At 35.3% G+C, this 26,021-nt stretch overlaps 2 protein-coding genes across 11 annotated transcripts in view; both read left to right on the top strand.

Annotated features, from left to right (window-relative positions):
* The first annotated feature begins 241 nt into the window (after nucleotides 1-241).
* LOC109079392 (neuromedin-U-like) lies at nucleotides 242-8,789 on the top strand. 5 transcript variants are annotated; one of them, XM_042747284.1, is made up of 10 exons: nucleotides 242-452; nucleotides 2,726-2,781; nucleotides 3,213-3,260; nucleotides 4,047-4,106; nucleotides 4,303-4,332; nucleotides 4,615-4,665; nucleotides 5,933-6,007; nucleotides 7,457-7,510; nucleotides 8,085-8,144; nucleotides 8,405-8,789. In XM_042747284.1, the coding sequence occupies exons 1-9, from the start codon at nucleotides 335-337 to the stop codon at nucleotides 8,118-8,120; spliced, it is 528 nt and encodes a 175-aa protein (XP_042603218.1). In that variant the 5' UTR covers nucleotides 242-334; the 3' UTR covers nucleotides 8,121-8,144; nucleotides 8,405-8,789. The 5 variants fall into 5 exon arrangements, with proteins under 5 accessions (XP_042603218.1, XP_042603220.1, XP_042603219.1 ...); XM_042747282.1 differs by having other exon boundaries at nucleotides 244-452; nucleotides 8,402-8,784; XM_042747286.1 differs by lacking the exon at nucleotides 5,933-6,007 and having other exon boundaries at nucleotides 8,402-8,787.
* Nucleotides 8,790-11,278: 2,489 nt separating this feature from the next.
* The window catches only part of clocka (clock circadian regulator a), a 52,176-nt gene continuing 37,433 nt past the window's right edge, over nucleotides 11,279-26,021 (top strand). For 5 of the 6 annotated variants that reach the window (XM_042746946.1, XM_042746949.1, XM_042746950.1 and 2 more), the window contains exons 1-2: nucleotides 11,279-11,430; nucleotides 20,056-20,154. The gene's annotated coding sequence lies outside the window, so the exon portion shown is untranslated. Of the gene's footprint in view, nucleotides 11,431-11,546; nucleotides 12,213-20,055; nucleotides 20,155-26,021 lie in introns of those variants that run through there. The other variant, XM_042746947.1, reaches the window with a different exon arrangement.

A 26,021-nucleotide genomic window follows, 5' to 3' on the forward strand; every position in this document is an offset into this window, starting at 1 on the left:
GGGAAGTTTAAAATATTCATATCTCAGCAAATGTTTTGCCATACAACAAGCGATATTATATATAAATACAGTAAAACAATCCTGTAAATAAAATGTCCTGTTGATGACTAAAGATTTTAGTTGTATTACTCATAGCTTTGACCATGTGTGGAAGTTGTTCACTCATTTCACATTATCATTTTTGCAAATTAATCACGTGCCGGGGCTAATACATCGTGACGTACTTTGCAGGTCGATTTATGAAGAGGGTGTGTAACTCTGAGAGTTCATAATGTTGTGCTGTAAGTCAGGCTGAGAAAGCAGAGCAGCAGACGAAGCGGCGCAAACTGAGAGCATGAGGAGCAGCAGTCAGTGTGAACGCGGAGCAGCTCAGAGTCAGAGCGCGATGAGCCCAGCACACAGCGCAGCCCTGATGCTCGGTGTCCTCATCTCCTTCATACCCATCACCACAAGTAAGTCTCTCCTTTTACTTGAGTGATATTAGAAAAACTTAGCAGAAGTTTGGTGGCCTACTTTCTCTCTAATGAGAAAGCTGATTATTTATCTAAATCCAATTATTCATTACATTTAGCCTAATGTTGGTTCTAAACAGCAATGTGATAATGAAAATATTAAAATATAAATTAAAGAATATAAATGAATTAATATAAATACAAATATTTTAAAATTGTGTGTGTAGAATTATATTTTTCTGGAAACCTTACAAATCAAACAATAACAATCAAAAAGAAGCTTTTGAAGATAATCTCAAACAGTGATTTTTAAAACCAATCATTCATTTTGCTATATATATACAAAATGTATTTGAAATACATTTATTTCATGTTAAGTATACTGCAAAATCATTAACATATTATGTATTAATAAAAATACCCTGCAGCTGTAATTTTGCTATACTAAACGGGTATACTTAAAGTCTGCTAAATTGGAAGAACTAATTTTGTGCTTTATGCACTTTAACTGTGCAGAAGTAGTGCTGAAGTACAAATAAACATATACTTATTCGATTGTACTAAAGTGGGACTATTGCAAGTGTACTTTAGGTACTCTTTAAATATCTTGCATTTAAAGATCACACAGTCCTCATCAATAGTGACATTTTAGGTTAATTATTAAGAATTATTAATAAATGTACATTGTGCAAAAGTAGTACTCCAAACAAAGTTTAATTATCATTTTTATGTCAGTAAGTCTCAAGTGATATGCCAGTAAATATGTAAATAGATTTGCACTACACTGAAATAAATGTATTTTAAATATACTACTTTTTTACTAGAGTATATATAAAAGTGTACTTGTATAAATGTACAAATCTGCACAGTTCAGTTCATAACACTTAATCACGCTGGATTAAATTACTGATGAGGATAAAATGTTTTATATATGTATAAAGATCAAGCAGAAATTATGACAAATTAAATGAATGCAATACATAAATATTGCAACAGGTAGTAAAAAACAACTGTTGCTGTCCATCACTGCAACTTCTTTCTTTATCTTGTCTTTATATTGACGTTTTACTGATTTCATGTTTGAAAATCATTTTGATCTTTATGAAGGCTTAGAACTCTTCTCTGTGGTTCAAAATGTGCTGCATTAGAGTGTCAGTAGATAATAAGCAGGAATGCATCATTGTGATGCATTAACTAAGAGCTTACTGCATATACGTGGGGCAGTGAATTCTGTTAAAGTGCCTTGTTAAGTTGAAACTAATTAGCACAATAAAAAATGCTTGATGTTTCCCAGTAAACCTGCAAAATTAGATAAACAGTATTACGTGTATATGATTCATTTTGTGAATAATCATTACACCACAAGGATTAAAACGATCATCTGCTTGATCATCTGCAGTATAGGAATAAAGAACTCGCTCTATACACCAAGAGCAATATCACCAAATTAGATTCAGTCACTTAACTGATAATTATGATATCACTGAGAGGAATTATTTTAAGAATGTTATTGCACAGTGGAGACAGTTTTGACAGCAGTGATGTCTTAAGAATTTGAATAATGTTAACAATGTTAACAATGTAAAAAATCCAGAAATGCCAGGGGAGATGCTGACAGATTAGTAGCCGTGACAACTATGTGACTCATTTATTAATACACAGATACAATTATACCATCAGGACTTATTGTTGAATGTCATAAGAGACCCAGAGGGTCATGAAGATGCAAGTTAATAACATTAGATTAGACCTTTTTTTTTTTTGCATGTCTTTACTATTGTTTGTTTTTGTGGTTGTTTTTGACTAGTTATGAATGATCTAACTTCCAGGTCTTAAACAGGTCCCATAAATCATTCACAGAAAACACATTTTGACAGTAATGGTTCAAAAATGAAAGCCAGATTGAGAGACCTATACAACAGATCAATAAACAAACTCAGTTAAATTGGAGCTTATTCCATTGAGGGAAGAGGTCAAAATCATCAAAACAAGAAAATCAATAAGCAGAGGTAATTAATTTCAGACCTGTACAACTAAACCTCACAAAGATTACAGATTGATTTCACTGGCCAAATAATTATGATCAGGGGAGACATTGGAATCATTATAAGTGGACAAAACTACAGCTGTGTTGAATTTAGTGTGTCAGTAACATGATTTTTTCCCCATGCAAAATTCATACAAATGTTTCATGTTATTAATCTTCACTGTACTTGTAACACTAAATATTATTATTGGAATATATGTAATAATGATTTCTGCATGGATTGCAGGTGCTCCGGTGCTCTTGAATCCATCTTCAATAGAGCATGAGCAGTTGCTAACCCAGGTGTGTATGATTTACTGTCAATAGACGTACTTATGAGCTCTTTCATTTTTACCATAAAGATTAACTCTCCCAATAAATCTCTTATACTGCCTTCAGTTACATACAAATTTCCTCCGAGACAAAAGTTTATTATAAATGTCTCATATCCCATATTTGTTCAGTTTCAATACCTGTTAACTTTACTCTCTAAGGTAATGATTACATCTGTGCTTTGTTTACATGTGCTAACTGTGTGTACGTTAGAAATTACATGGGTAAACCCAGGGATCTAGAGGCTGGGATATGAAAGCGTAGTTTAATGCATGTTTATGGCTATGGGCTGAAATGAACAACGCAACACATAAATGACATGTGATTCATTTTGAGTTTGCTCTTTGAATCTTCATTAATGCAAGCCCTAAATTTACAACTGCATTTCTCTTTTGTTGTAGATAACTGATCTGTGCTCGTTCTACCTCTCTGCAGACCCATCATTTAGAGTGAGTAATGCAGCTACTGTGTATTATTGAGGAACCAAACCGAGAGTGGATTATGGTAGAAATGTAAAAGAGAAATATAGAGAAAATTTGTGCTAACTGCTCTGTGAATTGTGCTTTTCTATGAGAATTCATTTAAATAATGTAACACCCTCAACAGTTTCAGTACAAGGCAAACTCATTTGGCTCAGCCACAAATGTTTAACACTCATATTGTTTTCTGGACATATTGAACCGTTAACATTTTAGTTAACTCAATCTTTTTGTCAACTTGTTTGGTTTTGATTAGATTTGTATTTCTCCATGAAACTGACTGGTCGTAGGACTCAGTGTTTTTGAGAGACCAAGTCAAGTCAACTTTAATTATATAGTGCTTTGCATGATAGAGATTGTTTCAAAGCAGATTTACAGTTTTAAACAGGGAAGTAACAGAATCAGTGATTCTAACTTCACCAAATTCAAATTCTGGTGTAAAGCAGCTGTAGACATTAATTCAGTTCCAGTCATTTGTTGATTCAGTTCAGTTCAACTGTTAAAGTTCAATACTAAAAAATAAGTTCAATTCAGCAATAAGCATCTCAAATGAAGGCAGTATTGTTATTCAGCTCAAGTGAATTCCATGTTGATTCATTTCAGTTCAATAACAGTGTTGATGTTGCAAAACTAATTTGAAGCTATAAAGCAGCTCTACAGAGATCTGATCCAGTGACTAACAGTGACAAACTTCAGGATTTTAAGCACAGTAAAAGGCTTAAACTTTCCACTTACATTTCTTTTAACCTTTGCCAGACATCTGATGTCCTGGAGGACCTGTGTTTCCTAATGCTGGGATCACTGCAAAAAACGGAGGTGAATATTATTCATGTCCGCATGCAATCAGCACACACAGAAGATTTCACAAATATACATCATCGCCAAACCTTTGCGTATTTGTTTATTAAATAGTTGTGCAAAAATCTGTCTGGGTCTAGTTATCAGTATAGTAATGCGTAGATTAATGAAAAGACAATTCATTTATTATTTTTTCTTTTTTTTGTACATGCAGGAGATCACAGCCCGAGAGATCAGCAAAAGGGTGAGTGTATGACATTTGCAGACTTAATTTGAGGTTGTCTCAGACACAATCAGTGCAATGACATTTCAATGACACCATAACCTCAGCATCCTTTTATCTTTGTCTATTCATGTATGTTTGATTGTAATTGTATGTTTTTTTATATGGATAATGTCTTTCTTATGGATATTGGGGTTTTTCTGGATATTTTATGTTTTATGTTTATGTCTGTATTGATTTTTGGTGTTTGTGTAACTTCTGTGTTTGGGTTTTGTATTTGTGTGTCTATACATGTATGTGTAGTTTTTATTTCATTACACTAAACCGAATGGCGCAGGATTGTCAGATGGGACGGTAGGTTTCCTCACGGGTTGTTTAAGTGTATGTTGCTTTGAACACTCAGCCACTGTTGCTATGCTGCACTGTCTTCAATAACTCACCCAACTGCATATCGTAATTAGGGATATAATACTCATTAATTAAAGCTCAAGTGAATTAAATAAATTGTATTTAAGGCCACTGCACATTTCCCTTTTTGGCCAAGGTAATGAAAAAATAAAATGCAATATAGCCACATTCTTAGGAAACTGGATATAAAGGATAATGTAAGTAACTGCAAAATAAATAAATAAAATCTTGACAGAGTGATCAGAACTTGTCACACAGCTACTCAAAAAAATACATAAAAATTTATAAAAATAAAAAATAAAAAATAAATAAATACGTGGATAAAAATATTGATTTTACTTGAAATTATTTTATAATTTTACCTGTTTATTATCTTAATATTTCCACTACGTCTATAGCAAAAATAGCAGAGCACTAAATGCATCTTTAGTATTATTTTCAGTATTATCTACATTATTTAAAATCTACTCTTCAGTTCCCATTGCATGCAGGTAACCTCTGATATCCTCCTTGACAGCCTTCACACTTATTACAGAAACAGAAAATTATTACATTGAATTTATAAATTCCTTTATTCCCCTAAAAATAACCTAAATGTTATCATTTGCACTAGATTTTGCTTTAAAATATTAGATTTTTTTAACTTTATTTTTTATTTTATTGTGAATTAATATCAGAATTTTGGCAGCAACACAAACCAGAATAGAACCTAATTTTAATTGTAATTCCAAATTTAATTTACATACCATTTTGTGTTGATGCAGTCAGAGGAAGTGTTCAGTGTCTTTTCCTCCCAACTGTCCATTCCCTGCATGTTAACCACATTTCTTCTTTAAACGTGTATCATGCAGACATTTATTGATTAATTTTACATTTTAAAATATTAATATACCAGTTTTGATATACATTTCAAATATGCAGCCAAATGTACTGCATATTTGTAACAAATTGCTGTATGTTGCTTTTAAACACTCCCTCACATGTTGTATATTGTCATGTGCTGTGGCATGGCCTGCATGTGATTGCATTTTTACTGAACATCAATGCACCGTGTGTGCAAAATGAACACTGAGTCGCACTGAGGACAGACACGTGTGTATGAAGTAAATCCTTTCTGCGACCCCTGGCCAGTCGCCAGGAACAGATGTTCATGGTTTTCATATCTCTCCATGTCTGTCTTCATGATATCTTTCTGTATATGTGTATGTGTCAGTCTACTGTGTTGCACCCTCTTCTGGAGCTCATACCCCAGCTTGCCAGAAGAAGAAGCAGGAGAATGAAATTAAATGTATGTATCCTGCATGCTTACCTTCATTCAGACTTCATTAGCGCTGTGAGTATGACACCCTGAGAACCACTAAAATAACTGCTAAAGCAATATTTAGTTTGGGTAAGTGACTAAATACTGTATGTCCAGGGTTGGTATTCAGAAGTCAAGTTTAGGACATTTAGCTAAATATTGCCATAAAGCAATCCGTTCTTTTTTTCGGACTCGAGTAATGCACCTCTACTCACAGAACTGATGTTTGGGGAGAGTGTGGTAAAAAAAAAAAAAAAAAAAAAAGCTATTCTCCATTTTAGAAACCAGTGTACCACAAGTCTTACTTTAAAACTAATAGCCTATTTAAAGGTTAAAGAAGTACATACAGCTGCTGTGGTAATTGCAGGAATAGTTGACCAAAACCAGCTTAAATTTAGACGGATGTTCATGGAGAGTGACTGAAGTGTCTGTTCCTCTCAGTCCTCTGTGATGCTTGATGAAATGCCATATGCTGTTTGATAACATCTCATCGTGACTTAGCTCTAGGGCTTCTTTTCTGACCGTCAGTAATTGTTAATTTAATTAAGTGTTAAGTGTTAATTATTAAAGTACTAAGTGTTAATTATGATTAAAACAGACGTGTATCTGTGTTTATACACCACTACCAGACAACCTATCTTTCTCTCTCTTTCTCTGGTTGATTCTGGAAATAAGGTTGTCTTATTCACTAAGTAATTATCCATTTATTCAGTTTTGCATTACATATGGTACCATTCAAAACATAGAATTTTTTATATATTTTTTTAAGAAATCTTTTGTAACGTTATAAATGTCTTGATCATTTTAATGAAAAATAGAAGTGTTAATTACTGATTCCCAAATATTTTTTAAATGATAATAAAATAAATTTATATTAATTTATGCACTATATAGTACAATTATAGTGAGTGCACTTCATTTAGTATAAATTTAATATGTATTAATTTACTATCATTCCCAATGTAAGAAGACTATTTTTAATATGTACCTTTTATTTTTTCGTTGTATTTAAAAGTATTAATTTCTGTATTATTTAAGCCATGCTTGTGCACATACATGGCTGCACGAGGCTGACATGTGCATGCATGAGTTTGAGTCCATTTAATTGTGTGTGCAGGATGTGAAATGGCTCAACCTTAGATTAACTGCTCCCCTCCATTTGAGAGGTAATTGTACGCTAAAAGTGTTATTGTGCTATAAGGGTAAAAGACAAAACTGAACAAGAGTAAATGACTGCCTCACTCTCACACAGGAAATGGTCTTGATGGATTTTGTTTGGGTAGATAAAGCTTTTTAACCCCTAACAGCACTGCCGTCAGCAAACCTTTGATTCATCTGAAGACCTCTGATGACTGAGTTAGACAAAGTTTGGTAGCAACGTCAGAAAGTGTGGTGTGATACTTGGAGCACATCTATAACAATTCCTTCTGTGCACAGGCTGACCTTCAGGGGCCCGGACGGATCCAGAGCAGAGGATACTTCATTTATCGGGTAGGTTCTAGTATTTATGACTACTGTTTATTGTTCAGCACAACATGGAAATTAAATGATCTTCTTTAAATGAGTAAAAAAAGCAATGTACAGTGCGGTAACCATCATAGACATTGAGGGGGATAGTTTTCCATAATATTCAGATTACTTAAAAATTTAAAATACCAATTAATAAAAAAATACCAATATGTATTTTTTAAATATAGTGTTAAATTATGACTTTTGGTTCCTTTCAATTCTACAATATATTTATATACTAAATTGTTTTGTTCATTTTGATTTTAGTGTGTTTTAGTATTTTTGTTATGTGTTTATGATTTTTTTCTTTTTTATTATATCTTAGTTTTTTTTCTATTTTTACATATTTCAGTTAGGTGGCAAAGCAACAGTTTTAGTTTTCATTTTTGAAGTTTAAATGTTTACTTAATGTTGTATTTTAATTATGAAAATTATTAATATTTTTATTTTAGTTGACATACAGTATTTCACATTTTAAATACACTATTTTTTCTTATTACTTGAAAAAAAAAAAAAACACTACTCTGTAAATATTTTTCTTTGTTCTTTTCTGCAGCCACGAAATGGAAGAAGATCTGATGAGTATGTGTAAAACACTAAAGAATTGAAAAATCAGGTATTTTTTTATTTTACAAATGAGAAAAATCAGTTTGAGCCATATATTTTTTCAATGTGTTTCTTACATGTGCACTGGGTCTAAAGTCACTTTAATCTCACCGGACAAAAATACAGAAAAAAAAGTACATTATACTGTGAAACACACACACACACACACACACACACACACACACACACATATATATATATATATATACTAGTGTATCTGTTAATGTTTTTAAAAAAAACAAACACCTTTTTGATGAATATTTTCAGCAGCACCAGACCCCGTCCTGCAGGTGTCCTGATCCGAGCCAGTCAACCTTGAAACGTCATGTTACTTGTTCCAGAAAACACCCTTCTATTGAATTGTGATGTTGAATGTACAGACAGAATCCAAATAAAATCTTTTATCTGTTCAAACGTTCCTGTTTGTGTAACTGTGCCGTGTCTTTTAAATTAAAAGCATTATAAAATATTTCTTCATGGAGTGTGATTTTGACCAAACTCACTGTATGTGTTTAACTGTATACCAAAGAACAAAGAAATAAAACCTTTTTCCTCCTCTCCGTTTACTTCTTGAAAGCACTAGTGTGACTCTGGTTCGTTCTCTTTCTCTAGAATGAATGCGGTTTTGTGTTATCCCGCTATCTACAACGATTAGTCAAAAAGCATCAACCTTCACTTCCGTTCACAGCCATTTTAATTGGATTTGTACATCTAAACAGCATGTTTCATGAACTGCATCCTTTCTGATAAACATCTCTTTATCGGTTTAGTAGAATCTTGCTTATGGTGTATTGTTGTCATAAACACATATAATGTATTTATTAAGCTGTTGTCATACTGTGAGGATGAACTGGGGCCTGAAACAACAAAGTTGATTGCGTCATGGATCGTGACTGCATTTCCTTTAAGAAACGTGACACAAACTAAGAGTGGGACCATGAGGAAGATCACCGGTTCAAGACAGACAGACCTAGAGGGTATGAATCAAACACATTAGTCCTGTAGTGCGTGTTTTGTAGGGGGCTGGGTGTGAAAAAGGAAGCTCGGGGCTGTGAAAAGACATCGAATGCAATCATTCCAAGGGTATGAAGGTAGTACACAAGTGAAACACACACTGGACCTGTTCAAGCTTATCTTGTTATCATTTAATTTGGGTTAGACACACAAACATTGCTGGTTAGTAGTAAATTGAAGTGATCCAGGACCCTGATTACTTACCTCTTCTGACACTTAATAATTTATTTATTTATTTTTTTTTAATAGTAGAAGCATAATTAGCTTAATTTACAAACTTAATACCAAACGAATCATCTTCTCTTTCATCCTTCATTTTAGTTGTTTTATTTGCAATATTTGTTTTAACTCAGACATGGACAACCAAAATCATCATCGTTTTTAATTTAACTGTACACTGTAAAAAAATATTTATTGAATTTTCTAATTTTTTTTTTTTTATGGTAAGTGGTTGCAATTAAATCATAAAAAGGAAAGAGAATTTCTAAGTAAACGTTTTGTACCTCATTTACCCCTAAAGAGTTCGTGTTTATACATTTGCACAGGTCTAAATTATCACTTAAATATCTAAAGCGAGAATATGTCCTGTATATAATGTAGAAATAGAGTCAAAAGATGACTTTAATAAGATAACAGCACCGCCGTGTGGTTATTTTCCCGCTGCATTACAGTGGCGCGTGGACTAAAGCGTTGCTCCACTGGGTGTCACGCGATCTCCACTCAATATAATAACAGCGCCTGGCAAACAAAGTCAAATCGGTTTTATGATAAAAATATGATTATAATTTCCTACATATTCTCCGTCATGAAAAATAGCAGTGGGCTAAACTCGAGTCGTCATTACTAGCCTACTTTAAAGACCTATTAAATAAAGTATAAACTGACATTTTAACAGACTAAACAATAATTGGCAGAAAAACAGCTTGCAAAATGTGCAAATCGCACGAATAGCCTGTTCATTGTTCCCCCCTTTTTAATTTTACTATAAACAATAGAACTTTATCATGTTGAGTTAGATTTAAACATGAACAGACCTCAACATTTCCACACGTCTGTGCGTGCTTTCTAGCACACTTATTTTATGTCACTGAAACATTTACATGTTTTCACTACGTTAATTAGTACTGTGGACTTAATGCAAATTATGTAAAGGTTTTTAAATAGCCTTCTATAAACAACGTAAAATTGCCTTGGCCTCGTTTGAAACAAGCAATATTTTTTCCTCCACAATTGCTCTTAAAATAGTCACGCAACAAAATATTTTTACCTTCCAAACGTCTTTGCTGTGCGCCACAGCATGTCGCGCACTCGCATCATCTTTCTATTGGACAACACAACTGTCAATCAACACGTCACGCGCTAAAATTTTCGCGCGCACTATGGTGGTTTCAAGGTAGGTTGGCGAGTGTATTTGACCTAATTGGCGCTCGGCCAAGAGAAAGAGCGACACATGTGGGCCAAAGATTAGGAACGTTTGTATAACATAAAATTCACACCGAAACACAACAATTTAAAGATAGCAGGGTATTGTCTGTTTGAAGTAATTGAAACTTTAAAACCGCCACGGAAGCGGTGAAATTAAATAACTTCAAACAGAAACGCTAAAATCACTGAATGCACTTCACAAAAGACCAAAACTTTTTTGAGACTCATGGATCATTGGTTAATATATATATATATATATATATATATATATATATATATATATATATATATGTATATATATATATATATATATATATTGAAATGCATGATCAAACTGGATTTTTTGTGCCTATTTTTGTATATTTTAATACATAAATTTTATAAATAAGTCGTTTAGGCCACCTCTATATGACTCCCTTGGCGTTGAATAACCTTTATTTTGTTTTTATGAATTTTTGGTTACCTGTGTATTTTCTCAGTTGTGTCTGTTGTTTATTATTATTATTTTATGTTGTATTTAATGTACGCTTGAATGTTTTACTCTTCTTAATTTCTATAAGAATCTGCTATTTGAAATCCCCTTGAAGTTGAATAACTTCTTTTAATGCATTGTATTCTATGCAAAAACAAGCAATTTAAACAAAACAACTCTCAGGGATGCTCGCATGCAAAGTAGCAGCCAGGTCTCGCTGCGTGTTGCCAGATTGTGTGGGATTCTGCTCTAGCCGTACTGCGCATGCGCTCGGGAAGCCTGGGGTAGGCCCTGCTGTTTTTCTAACTCGAGTTCAATCCTACACTGCCGTCTCAACCAAAACAAGGCGCAAGAATATCCCCCTCCTGGACGGCAAATAATTGAGGTAAGAAACTAAGCGGACTTGCAAGATTGCATTATTTTAAGAAAAGAGCAGCGGAGCACCAGCGGAGCATCTGATACGAGCGTATGTGCGGTGAAAATACGGTGGTATGTTTTTTAATGCTTGCCTGGGAAGAATCCGAAGGCCCGGTGACCTACATTTGTTCTAGCCTAGTGAGGCAAGGGGAGTGTATGATGTTGCGCTGCCAAATGTTCGCCACCGATTTAAAGCCCGGACATCTCTCGTGCATCGCATGATTTAGTCCAAGCAGAGGCTATATCTTTGTGGCTGTGCATTTAAAACTTTGTCGCTATATTTATCAGCTATGCACGTATATCCCTGTTTATACCGATGACGCGCGTTTGTCAGTCTGTAAACTCGCGCTTCTTCAGGTCATATTTTAATCTGTGTTTCAGTGAGCATATCGATCAAATAAATCGGTCTGAGCGGATGCACGAATATCTGGCCGTGAATCGTGAATCTGCTCGTGTATTTTACTATGCAGCCTGAACGGTTCGCCGGGATTGCGACTCCGAGGATGGGATTTAAATCCAATTTGACCTGACTATTTTCCCGCAGCTGTGGCAGAGCAACCTGTAGCGAGCTCGGCTGAATATGTGCATCCCGTCCTTCTCTAACCACAGCGCGGAGTGACCAGCCGCGCACAGAATCAGTTAACAACGTCCCGGAGATTTTGGCTTTTATAGCAGCTTTGCGCATCGTTCGGCTCTATTTAATTATCATGCCACCGGGGGGTGAAGCGACAAAAAAAGAAGATAAAACCGGTAATTCATTGCTTTTGTTAAAACCGGTCGTACTGCACGTTTTTGCGTGTATGTTTCTGTTAATTTTACTAATTTAACGAGAATAAAACGGTAAAAACCTTTATGTCGACCGGCAGCAAACTGTAAGAGGTGTTTCGGTTTCTCTCTGAAGGTGAATTAGGGTTATTTGACGTTGAAGCGGTATTTCTTATGAACGGTGCTGGAACTGAATGGACGTGTTTTATTTTATATTTGGTGCATCTCTTTGTCTGTAAGCGAATATGATTGTTGGTAGTACTGTTGAAGCATAAAAGCGCCTTGCTAGCGTTGTTGTGTCTGATAACGACGCGTCTAAATGCCTAATGTTGTCTTGATAGGCATTACACTAGGGTTTGTCTGTATCACTTATTTTCACACACAGCTGCCACTGATTAATTTCAAAATCGTATTGAACCCTCAGTTGTTAATTCAAATATACACGCTGAACCCGACGTCACGAAATTAAGCCTTAGCTCTTGAATATTATGTTATGCACAAAAATTTATTTATGCAATTGTATGAAAATAAAGATTGCTGTTATGATATATCAATAAACATTAGCCTAATTACCTAATAAAAAATTTTTTCTGATCAGTTAGGTGAGTATATTTAAATAATTAATATATTCAAATAATATATCAAATAATTTGATAACTTCCCATATCTCCCACTGTTGTTCCTGGGATTTTGTAGATCCGTGGATTCACCCATGGCTCAGCATTCAAAGACAAAATATAACTAGCACTGGTAACATTTTAATTTTAAGTTCTTCTGATACTTCCTAATATAACTTTTGGTAACACTTTAGAATAGGGAACACATTTTCACTATTAATTACGACTTCTCCCTCAATAAACTCCTAATTTGCTGCTTATTAATAGTTAGTGAGTTAGTTGTTAAGTTTAGGTATGGGGTAGGATTAAGGGATCTAAAATATGGTCATGCAGAATAAGGCATTAATATGTGGTTTATACATAATAATAATAATAATAATAATAATAATAATAATAAATAGACAATATGCTAGTAATGTGCATGCTAATAAGCAACTAGTTAATAGCCAGAATAGGTCCTTAATATAAAGTGTTACCTAATTTTTTTATATAAATCAAAAGTGCCACTGTATGTCAGTGGATGTATGTCATGTGCATTTACAAAAATACAATGTCAAAAAATGACACATTGCATCTGGATTTTAATATAAGGGATATGTCCCATGCGTCCCCACTGTTAATGGTGCGTTTGTTTTTAGGTTCGCTCTGGATAAGGTGCGTTCGTTTACCACCCAATATTTCTTATCAAAATAGCTTGTGTGTACACGTGAATAACACTCTGTAAATAAATGAACCTGCCGCATGATCCCCATAAAAGGAATCCTAGAAAACAGGTTGTTTTTCACGTTCACAATGTTGATCAACACCAGTCCTTCACTGAGGTGGAGAGTGTTTTTCTCACATTATGCTTTTTGGCAAAGCAGTTATTTGTCAGCACATTATTCCTCTTTACAAAAATGTTACCACCAATTTCACAAAAATACTACAGTGTTCACTGTCAAGGTAAATTATCATTGGATGCTTCAGACAGTATAAGAATTGTATTTATTTATGCCAGTGGTGGTTAATACTTTATGTGAAAATTGAGTTGCATTGTTGTTATGCTGTTGAGAAAATCATAAACCTGCCATGCTTCCTGTGAATGCTTTTGTGGTTTATTTGATTTGTTTGTATATCCCCATTGTAAGAACCTTTACATTGTTTGAACAAGTTCAGTCAGTAATTGAACTGGTCATGAAGTTGAAGTCTGTGAGGGCATTCAGGGAGAAGTCAACTGCAATGTCACCCCAGCAAGGTCATGCCCATCCGACTTAACAGGTTTGGCCGATATCACTTTTGACAGCGTTTGCAAATCTATCACAACTTTGCACCCTACTTTATCATGTCTGCAAGTGTGCAGCTTTGGCTGAATTTTTCTGGGTTTTGTTTTATGCATAAAAGGCATGAGGCTCAAAATGTAGGTCAAAAGAGAAATAAATGAGGCATGTGTTTATATGTTTAGTAAAGAAACTGTAATTTAGGATGGAAAGGTTATAGAGAGCATAGGAGTCAGGGCAGGTCAGAGTGCGTAATTTGTAACAAGACCTTTCATTCAGTGGTTTGTCACTGACTGTACCCTCTTGAATTCTTGTTTCATATACTATTATTTGCTGATGTTAGTATAGAAATGTGGTTCTCAAATATTCCAAGTGTTTTTTTGAGATGCGCTGACTTTGTAATTAAGTCTTTGCACCTAAAAAGCACCAACATTGAGTTGATCAAGCCATAACAATTACTTAAGAGTAAATAAAAAAGAAAATTATGTCAGCATCATGTTGTTCTAAACCTGTATGTCTTTCTAAGATGTTTAGAGAAATTTCAATGCGGTTTTTTGTCCGTACAATGGAAATCAGTTGTCACCAAAACTGTTACCAACATTCTTCGTTCTTCAACATTGTTCCACAGAAGAAAGAAAGTCATACAGTTTTGTAACTGATTAAATGATGATTTTCATTTTTGGGTACGCTATCTCTTTAACTGATTGTGTTGACATTAATGTTGTATTAAAATGTTTGTCATCTCATTTTAATAACAGAACTGAAAGTTATGCTTCAATCTCGTAGCTGGTGAACAGTTGGCTCATTTGGGTTCATTAGCTAAAAGTAGACAGTCTAGTTAATAAATAAAAAAATAAAAAAATTAGAAAAAACACAGTCTGGCAAAATTATGTATTGGTAATAGAAATAGTGAAGATAATTTGTGCACTACTTATAAGCGTGGATTTGAGGTGGATTCCTCACAGATGTGTGGTGTTAGGTGGTCTGGAGTTTTTAGTCTGCCAAAAAATGGTCTAGAACGACACACATTATGAGTCATTCAGCATGCTTGTTTATATACATGCATAAATACGAAGAGGTTCCTTGTAATCAAACCTAATTAGTTATTAAATATTATAATTTGGCCTAAATGAAGGCTGTAAATTTGTTTATTAGAGAAGGAAATTACATTGAGAGTACTTCACGCGGAGTGGAAACTGTGATCAGAATCATTTGAAATGGATGTTTAGTGTTACTTGTCATGAAGAAATTATTATCAAAGAAATGAGACTTTGATATCTCATTATGTGGTCCTGTGCGCAATTCAGATCAAAGTTGCTAAGTCTTCGTGTTACATTATACCTCCAAACAATCTCTTGGGTTAATGTTTTGATTTTCTGGGAAAGGTGTTATGGATGATGAACTCTGTGGTTTGGGATGTGCAGGCTGGGGATAAAAGCAAGCATTGTAGTAGCAGATGCAAGCTACACGTGGTGGCCAGTATGTCTTGGCAGTAATCGTAAAGCGTTGTTCTGGTCAGTTGGTCTTGAGGGCTGGGTCACGCTTTCTGATGTCTAAAGAGCATGTCATTGGTTAATTTCACATTGGTTAAATGACAAAAATACATGTGAAATATTAATTAATAGTGGCAAACATTCTTGGGATGTACTGTAGGTTGTGTTTATAATGAATAGCCAATATTATGCAGCACAACTGTTTTAAACATTGATAATAATAATAAATGTTAATTGAGCAGCAATCAGCATATTAAAATGATTTCTGAAGGATCATGTGATACTGGAGTGAGTAGTGATGCTGGAAATTCAGCTTTCCCATCACTGGAATAAATGACATTTTAAAATATATTAAATAAAATAAAATAAAAAACAGTGGTAACACTTTAATAGGGGACCAATTCTCACTGTTAACAAGTTGCTCAAAGATATCTTATTGTACTTGGAAGGCATTACAGAATACGTAGCCGCTGCCGTTCTGACCTTATTGGCTTTGTTCGGTGTCAGGCTTTTGATAAAGTGTGTTCATGGAGCTATATTCTATACATTCTACATCTAAATTCTATCAAAAATAATTATTGGATATGTAGCCAAAAAAAAAAAAAAAAATCATTTTACAATAAGATTTGATTCATTAATGTTAGGTAATGCATTAGGTATCATAAACTAATAATGCACAATTCATTGCTGCATTTTTAAAATCTGTCAGTATTAATTGTCATTGATATGAAAATAATATGTTATGATACAATAACTCATGTTTGTTGTTAATAGTTAAATAATTTTATACAGCTTGAAATGTTACAAATTTTTAAAAAAAAATTTGTATATGTATTTGTATATGTAGAAATTTACACTACAGTAAATTAATAGATATTGTTCAAACATTACTTGCATAACTAAAGTTAACGAATTCAAAATTCAAATGTAGTATTAACAAAATGTTTGAAACAGATGAATTATTTTTTAAATTAAGCCATATGGTGCTTCTTATGTCCTCAATTTGTGCAAATGGCCTTTAAAGTCATGGAGGTGCAAAGAGATGGAAGCTCACGAGTGCCTAGGCAAAGTTTCACCACTTCCTGTTTGGTCTTGACTGTTGACTGGGCAACCAATGGCAAAAATAACAATAGATATCATGTTTTTTACTCTCTTTTCTGTCTTTATCTTCATAATGTAGACCTATTTAGTCTTTTTTTCCTAAACTTGCCTTGGAGCTTTTTTCTCTTTGTGCCTTTAGTTTATTTATAGACATGTGTGTTTGTGTACTTATGCCACTTGTTAACATTGTTAATTGTGATATATTTACCATATGCTTAAGAGGCCATTAACTGGCAGTTCTCTAATGTTTGCTTTCCATTTAAGAGTGATTTTGGGTCAAAAGGCCATCTGAGCTGTTGTTCTCTTGCATGCCGCCATTTCATAAGATTCTCTGAGGGCGTGTTCACACTTGGTGTCTTTTTTGACAAGAAAAAGTTGACGAGCGCTTTTTTTAATAAAATAAAAAGCTGGCAGCGTTTTGGTTACAGATAGCAGCTTTGGTCTTTTGTCATAACAACAGCTGCAACAGTCCTAGCTGTTGGCTCTGTGTTGCGGTTTGTGGCATGTTTTAGGCAAAGTTAGATACAGTTTTGTGCTCATATCATACAACTCCTTGTGCTCTGAAACGACTGGCATGTTTTAGGCAAAGTTAGATACAGTTTTGTGCTCATATCATACAACTCCTTGTGCTCTGAAACTAGTACGAACTAATCTACCGGCTATCTTTTCCATTTTGTTATTATGGAAACGACTCGCCACTCGCTTGTCATTGGCCAGCTGACAAAAGGTGCTTGAAGTAGGCCGTTTTTTTTCAGAAAAGGTAACATTTTTCAACTTGAAAAGACGCTCTGAGCTGCAGAAAAAGACGTCGGTGGTGGCGTTTTAAAAAAATGCTGGCAGCTTCAAAAAAGACACTAAGTGTGAACATAGCCTGAGATTGTCTTTCCTGCTTGCCAAATTACATTCGGTTCAGCCCACACAGATGCCAAGCCCTCTAATGAAAATTAATTTTCCGTTAGAGACCTTCAAACATCTCCTGTCCATATCTGATCTGCTCATGACAGTCAGTCAGAGAGCGATGGGAATGATAATTTCCATTCAGCTTTTGTGTTTTGATGACGTGTGACAGTAAAGGCTTGTTTTCTATACCGTTTCCCATTTCCTGGCAGCTGATGCATCTAATTTCCGATCTGTAATTGTTCAGAAAAGTTACATTTCCACTCAGTAATTTTATTGGGTGGTCCAAGGCAAACTGGAATTCCCTGGCATTTTAATTTTTCCACAGTCATCCTACATTTCCTCCTTGCTCTTCAACGGATGAGACTGGAGCCGATATCAGTTTGGTTTGGCAGTCTCAGAGGGACGCTATGGCCCGATGCTGGGTGCCAGCCTTTTGTCCAGAGGGACATGTGGCTGCATTGTGGGAGTGTGGGTTGGAGTGACGAGTCCTTTTCGATGCCCAAAGCTCTCAACATCCACCCACTCCACCCAAACCCGCATGTATGCATGCCTCCATCTGCTCGCTGTACACTCTCATGCTCTGCATTTCGTGTTGGACTCTGCTTCAGAGAACTTGTTTCAGATCAAAAGCATATTACACTTAAGTGTTGGCGGTAAAGCCCGTTTTGGTTTACAGATGTCTTGATGTAATGGAATAAGCCACTGATTCTTTCTTCCATATTGTTATGTACATCCAATTGAAATTGGTTTTTGAAAAGAAAAAAATGTTGGATGGGGTCTTGGTTCTGTTCATCGGTTGTTGATTAGATGGAAGCAGATCCAAGCTTGCAGTCAATTGTAAGAAAGGGTTGGGGTTTGTATGAACAAACTTATAGTGATCTGTAATTTTCACCAGAAGATTGAATAGATTAATCATTCACAGTAAGAAAATAGATAGATTTCAGTGTGATTTTAATGGTGAGGTGAGGACCTGCAGAATGGACCTCCAAATGGACCTGCAGTTTGTGCAAGTTGCTAGAAATAGCCAAAAATGCTTAAACGAATGGTATGAGTTCGGGGCTGGAAAATCTGTTAGATTAGTTTAGATTAGAGTGTTTGAAACTCCATAGGTTTTTTCTGTTCTGTTGTTGCTTGACACTGAGATCATAACCAAAAAAGCTTTAAAAGCTTTAAAACAGTGTCTGTATATAATGTTTCCTCCTTGCTAATGTTATTTCCGGGTTAAATTTGATTTACCATCATGTGGACTCAATAAAGCAGTTTTATCTTTGCCATTCTAAATGTGATGCATGATTGCTCTTTTGGTTCCATATATAAATAGTTTGATTTATCAGGTGCTTGGTTTTCTGGATGTTGTAAAACAGTTGGCAAGGATCCATCACCTACAAAGTCAAAACACTTGTAAATTAAAGATGGCATACTGCAGAGGAATATGTCATGTGTTTTCATCAATTTGGGTCATTGTTGATTTGCAAGCTAGGGTTTATTCTTTTAAAGTTTGTCTTTTTGCCATTTGGGGACATATCACACAAAGCCAATCAGATTCAAGCTTGTGATGTTAACTGTAATTGCCTTAGCAACCGTCACTAATTAGCAGACTTTCCTAGACTGTTTAGCTCCCTCAATACACAAACCAAAAACCTCTTCCTAAGACAAGGCTATATTTCTTCATTATTTTAAATGATAAACTGTTATAGGTCACCCCCTAAATTTAAACAGGCAAGCTGTATTTTGCCCAGCCAGTTTGCTGATATATTTAGTCACCAGACACTTTAATCCAGTGCCACTAACAGTACTATAATTGCTGTGCGATGTCCCACTAGACATTTGGGGACAGTGGAGATCAGGGGGTCAGTTTACTCTCAGCTTTTGTCTGTACATGTTACCGTCTCGAATTAAATTGATTTTGTTGTAGTATTCGGATAAAAAATTAAAAATATACTTGGGATTGAACATTATCCTTTATGTTTAGAGGTGCAAAAAGTAACAGTAAGATGTTTGCATGGCGGGACAGTATTTTGTCACACCACAGCAGGAGCCCAGTGATTTGGGTGGTGTGTGTGTGTATGTGTGAAGACTCAGAATGACCCAGATGTTTTAGTTGTGAGTTCATCTCTAATCAGAACCTCTGGGACGAGCACAGCAGCGATCGGGTGGACGCAGAACATTTCTTAGAACTAGACACAAGTTCTGTACACATGCAGCACACTGCACATATAAACCGTGACCTGGTTTGTTGACACATTTCAGTGCAGAATAATAGTCAGCAAATTGTGATAAGGCGCATTCAGATATTCTTAAAGCTAACTTGCATAATCACTCAAAGAGAGCCTGTTGTCTTTTATGCATTCAGACGGTTTTGTTTGTTCTTTTTGCTCTCAATGATATTGTCATTTATATTTAACTGTCAGAAAAAGAATTGAAAAAAAAGTGTTTTAAATTTTTTTTTTTGCCTTTGCAGGGTTTCCATCACCATTGGATTTGAGTTTTTGTGTTTGGACTTAAAACGCTCAATGACAATCTACACGAGCCTTTCTGCAACCTTCCCAACCTAAAGAAGGTAAGAGGAAAAATGGTGAAAACGACGGTCTCCAGAATGAACATAATTCAAAGACATTATTGTGGCAGGTGAAGGTGTTGATTGAATAAACATTGTTGTTTTTGGCTGCTGCATCCCATCCATGGCATGTTAAATGTAGTTCACGTGTCCTGTGCGAATGACTACTTAGTCATTTTGTGCTAGCTTTATCTTATTATTATTATATGACGGCCTGTGTGCTTATGACAGTGTTGTGATTTTCATGTTGACTGCCTCCAATCTTGCGGAGGGTCTGACTCACTTAATAGCGTAATACCCTGCAAGCTCTGGAGATGAAACCACAAATGGCAGAACTGGAGATAGATGAAGCACAGCGTTGATTTGTGAGGAGGATGTATTTACTTGGTTTTATATACTGTATATACACAGTTTGCTTTTCAAAGAGAATGGCAACCGTAGTCTGTAACTGAAGTGAAGAGCCAAAGAGATGTATTCTTCATTTTAAGAGACTTTTTTTTTCTTCACTTTTTTCCATGATAGAGACAGTAGACAGAGGGATTGGAACTGGTGCATGACGAGTCAAAATCAAACTCTTGCCTTCTGCCCGTTTATGTGTCTGCTGCTTATTGCAGAGAAAATAATTAAAATGAGGAGATCTTCCATGCAATTAAATAACACTTTTTTTTTTTTTTTTTTTTTGGTTTAGTATTAATAAGCACACATTTTTTTATTTGTGTGTTTATATATGTGTGTGTGTGTGTGATATACAGTATATTAAATAATGATATTTAATTGTAACGGCAGTATTTGAACAAACAAAGGTTTTTGACATAGGATTATTATTCTCACCAAGGCTGCATTTATATGATCAAAAATACAGTAAAAACAGTAATATTGTGAAATATTATTACAATTTAAAATAAATGTTTTCTATTTTAATAGATTTTACACTGTAATTTATTTCTGTGATGGCAAAGCTGAATTTTAGTAAGACTGCTCTTCTCATTGTTATTCAGATTTCGCACAGCTGGTTTGTGTAGACTTCATTTTTTCAGCCCTGCTGTGTAATTTGCATGAAGATACCATGCTTGCATTTGTAAATGATGTGTGTAGCACTAAGCACTGCTTCTGTATTTCCATGTGGATGGATGTGGCTGCAGGCTACAGTGCTGTTTGGGGATTCAGAACTGAGGAAAAACTTCCCTGGAGATCCCACATACACACAATGTTTCCAGTGATCTCAGTGTCTAGGCTTCAAACCACCTCACGTCACACTCATCTGTTGTTCTCTCACTAGGAGGAAAAGAGGTGATTGTGCGCTAGGGAAAAGCGGGAATTGGAGAGGCCGTATGACTCGGCAGAAATCTCCTGCCCTCCATAAAAATGCATTGTGTCGTTTTTGAGCCCGCAAAACTGTTTTTTTTTTTTTTTTTTCTGCTCCAAGGATGGCATGGCTTTGCTGACGACAGGCCTTCATGTCTGTGGCATCTAAAGCAAGCCTGTCAGCTGTATGCTAATTTTATTTTCTGGCCACTGAAGACCTGCAGGATATTTACGCATCATGTAAGTGTAGCCTGGGTGTGTTAACAGTTCTCCGAATGGTTCTGACAACTGTGGGGGAAAACAAATGCTGGTTACTGTTGTCACATTCATTTCTGTTAAAAACGTGATGAGACATTTTGGGTAGATTTAGTTATTTCTGAAGATTTGGCAAATATTTCTAAACATTTGGTAATAAGTAAATAAAAAAATAAAAAATAAAATAATTTCATTTTTGTTTTAAAACAAATTACTTTTAAATTTTATTTTACCCTTGGAAGTGTAAGGATTGAGACTGTTACAACAACTAATTAATGGCCAAATACAGAGAATTCTATGGTTTGACATTTCAGGCGATTCAGTTATGTTTGCTCACTTTTATGTCTTGTAGTCCTACTGGTTGTTTTTGATTATTTGTTTACTACAGGTTTTAAGGAAGCAAATTTTATATTTAGGCTATATGTAAATGAGTAATCATGGTGTGTGTGTGTATATATAGTCTATTACACTGGTTGTGTGTATGCCACAGTTAGTTACTTCTGAGAAAGTGGGAGGAGAGCATGATAATGGATCATAACTGTCGCTGTGGTGCTTGTAAATCTTTATCATGTTTGTTTTTAAGTGTTTGTGCTGACAAATTGAGCTAGTAGTTATTTTGTGTAGCATTTATCATTTAGCTTGATTTTGAAGAATTAAATATAGTTATGAATGATTAGTGGATTATTCAGCTCCTCTTGACGCCTATTATTTATGTATTCGCATGAAAGTGCAGTTTTTGTGTGTGTTCTGAGTCATGCAGGTGTAAATAGGATGTTTGTCTGCGTTTGACCTGTGGACACAATTAGCCAGCTGCCTTTAGACTGGGAGAGGCTCACGTGAGCGCAGCTATAACAGTATATCGAAGCAAACAGGTTCACACGTGAGGCCTTCGGACTCAATCACACAGTGTCATTTTATTTGCCCTTTATTATTTTAATTGACCAAAAATAGCTTTCTAAAATTGTAAGCCTCATATTTCTGCTCCAAAAATGCGCCCCATTCACTTCCATTGTAGGCATCGCACAATAAACTTTATTTTTTGGTTTTGAAAGAAAATGAGGGAGGTATCTATATTAATATTTGTGATAATCATCATTATGGAACAACTGCTCCTGATCGAGCTTAATTTACTGAAACTGGAATATTCCTTTACCATTTTTTAGAATTCAAATGTATACGTGCTGTAGGTTGACCTCCCTAAAAAATGTATACATTGATATTGACATAAAAATTTTTTTTTGAGCATCCTGATCCAGCTCAACCAATGGCGTGACTCTCTTTAACCAACTGATTGCAAATGGGAAGAGTGCTTGGGAAACCTGATTTCGAATCTGTTTTGGAGGCATTAGCTTTCTACTGTATGCTGGTCCATATGCTTATAGAAGTGAATCAGTGTATCACCTGCATAAACAGACCCAGATCTTCTCGAGCAAATCTGTTTTAATGAACGGTTTTGACATTTTATAAGTCACCTTATTTTGCCTCTAATCCTCGTTCCATTCTCCCGTGCTCTCTGCCTCCCTCTGGCTGGGATCATGGCTGACCCACTTGGCGTCAGTGCCAGCGGTTGGCTCCTCGCCGTTTCTCTGAAAGACCAGACCCTCAGCCGCAGCAACTTCACCAGGAGGCCCCCTGCCAGCTGCACTATGGGGCCCTGCCAGCTGCGTCATGAGGCCCTGCCAGTGGAAAGCAGTATTGCTCAGACATTTTCCTGTCTGCAGACCACTGGACGTTCAAGCTAACAAAGGGCCCTTTTGTGCGATCCAGGCACAGGGGCTTGAGGTTGACTGCTGGCCCACAGAAGGGACTCTAACCCTGGGAAATCAGGGTGTGGTGACACAAAGTGTCCTGGAGGGAACAAAAATGACCTTTGCTTGGTGATTATCACGTTTAGGATGGATAATCGGCACAGAGATTAGGGATGGCCATGGGTACTTGGAAATAACAATAGAGATCGAGAACTATACACATTTTTATATGGAGCATTTCGGGTGTAGGATTTACTTCGCAATTATAAAACTTTGCTATATACTACTATATAATACTTTGCTAATAAATTTAGCAAAAAAACTATGAACTGCATGTAGCCCATTGAATTAAACAAAATTTTGAAGTAGAAAGACTGAAATAGTCAAAATGACCTGACACAGTAATGTGTTCCTCGTGTTATGAAAGAGTCTTTGGCACAAACTCGAACCTTTAATGAATTTTTATGAAACAGAATGTTCACAAAGGAAAATATTTTTTTTGCACTTAGTGGTGTGGTGTTATTGTGCATGAAGGAGTCTCTTATTTGTAGTAATGCTCTCACTACTGCTGTCTTCTGGGTTTTGTCTCTTATAACCTCTCACTGAACTATATTGAGTAAAATGATTTACCAATGTAGGTTGTGTTTTCTTTTCCTTGCATAGTTTTATTAATGTTATTTATGGTTTAGGGCATTTAACACAACATCTTGACAAAATGTGTTGTTTTTTTTTATAATAAAAAAAAAATACTAAAACACAATATTAAAATATACCAATAAGCCAATAGTAATTTTCATGCCATCACCAATTATATATCATATCATTATATAGATATCAGCAATGAATGACTGATATTAAAAATCTTTACTATTTTGTGTAAATTAATTAAAATAAAAACAGTAAAAACGAAATGTCATCTTAAACGCTATAAGTGAATTTAGCCAGATAACATTATAATATACAGCAGAAAAATGGATATTCAATTTTGAGATTTGCTAAATTTTATTAACATCTATAAAGATTAACTGTAAGACAGCATATATTAGATAGTGATATATAATATATCTATATATGCTTATTTTCCCATCTTACCAATACACAATAATATGCTTAGATTGATTTAGTTTTTTTTCTCACCCAGTCAGAACAGACCAGCAACCCATTTTTTGGATCACCCACCACCAATATCTCTGATTTATTGAATGCAGTGTGGACAATTTGTGCAGTGGTTTCTGGGTATGATAGTGCATTGTTTTGTGACTGAAGTGTTGGCACCGTGATTTCCCTCCAGTAATTGTGTGTTAGTATGTTCCTGCTTAAACTGTCTGTGTCAGCTCTCTTGTGTCTCTCTTAGTAGCAGTTGTCGGTCTTTGATGTGTGTTAATGATGAGCATAATTTGATTATAATTAATATATTGTGTGTTCTTATTTGGATTGTACAGTATGTGCATGCTGCATCGCTTAACTAGGCTAAAATTGGTCCGTGTTGGTGCGGTTCCTCACGTCCCACTGTGTGCATCTAAGCCGTGGCTGGTTTTAAATGTCGACCGTGGTTGCTTATGGATTGATCGTCATGGTAACGGTGTTGCAGTCATCCCCTCTCCAGCCCTGTGAGAGCGTTTGACACAGACGGCAATCCCAGCCTGTCTCTGAAGTGCCACTTTTGCTCTGTCTCATGATTGTGAAACCTCTCCATATGAAAGCTTTCGGTTTAATGCAAGTCTAAGCTGTAGAACATTTTTGAGAACATTGAGAATCTTTAGACACCTTATGATTTGTACTCAATTTGATTCGGTTCGAGATGCATTAAATTATGTATGCTGTGACTTCAGATAAAAAAAGAAGTATGATATCCCAGTATAGAGGCATCTCTGTCACATTTCGTTTTTGTAATGCTGAGATGTTTTCTTTGAGGTGTTGTATCTTCATTCAGTCTCTTTGTCCTTGACTGTTGAACCTACTATCTGAAGGCTTTAGCATATGCTTGTTTGCAGTGTGAGCACACCTTTTCCTGGTATATGTACCGCGGCAGATGTGCCCTCCATGCCCTTTTTGCAGCATTGCACATCTCGTGACACTTATGTATAATGGTTTTTCAGCATGCTAGTAGTAATATGCATGCAAATAAGCAACTAGTATTGTTACCAAAATATTTACATTAATATTTTTAATAGGGTTGTCAACGTTAATGCGTTAACACATGCAATTAATAAAAAAATCCGTAATGCATTAAAATAATTTAACGCAGTTAATGCAATTTCTATTCTAAACCTTTCACCCAATTTTGCTTCTCTGTTTGCAATCAGATCATTTTAAGCTGTTAAACTTCAGAAAAGTTTTCAGTCCAATGATCTAGTAAGCGAATGCATTCAAACAATCAGTCCAAAACAGTGCTAATGTAAAGAAAACCAGGCTGATTACATCAGAGATCGCAGAGAGAATAGAGACTCATATACTGTATATATATATAGAGAGAGAGAGAGAAAACCTTTTTTAATGTGTGCTTTTTTAAATTATTATATGAACTTTTTATGTCATTTGATTCTTTGGTGTCCTTTTGGA

This window comes from Cyprinus carpio, chromosome B20 (genome assembly GCF_018340385.1).
Source record: "Cyprinus carpio isolate SPL01 chromosome B20, ASM1834038v1, whole genome shotgun sequence".
Lineage (NCBI taxonomy): Eukaryota > Metazoa > Chordata > Actinopteri > Cypriniformes > Cyprinidae > Cyprinus > Cyprinus carpio.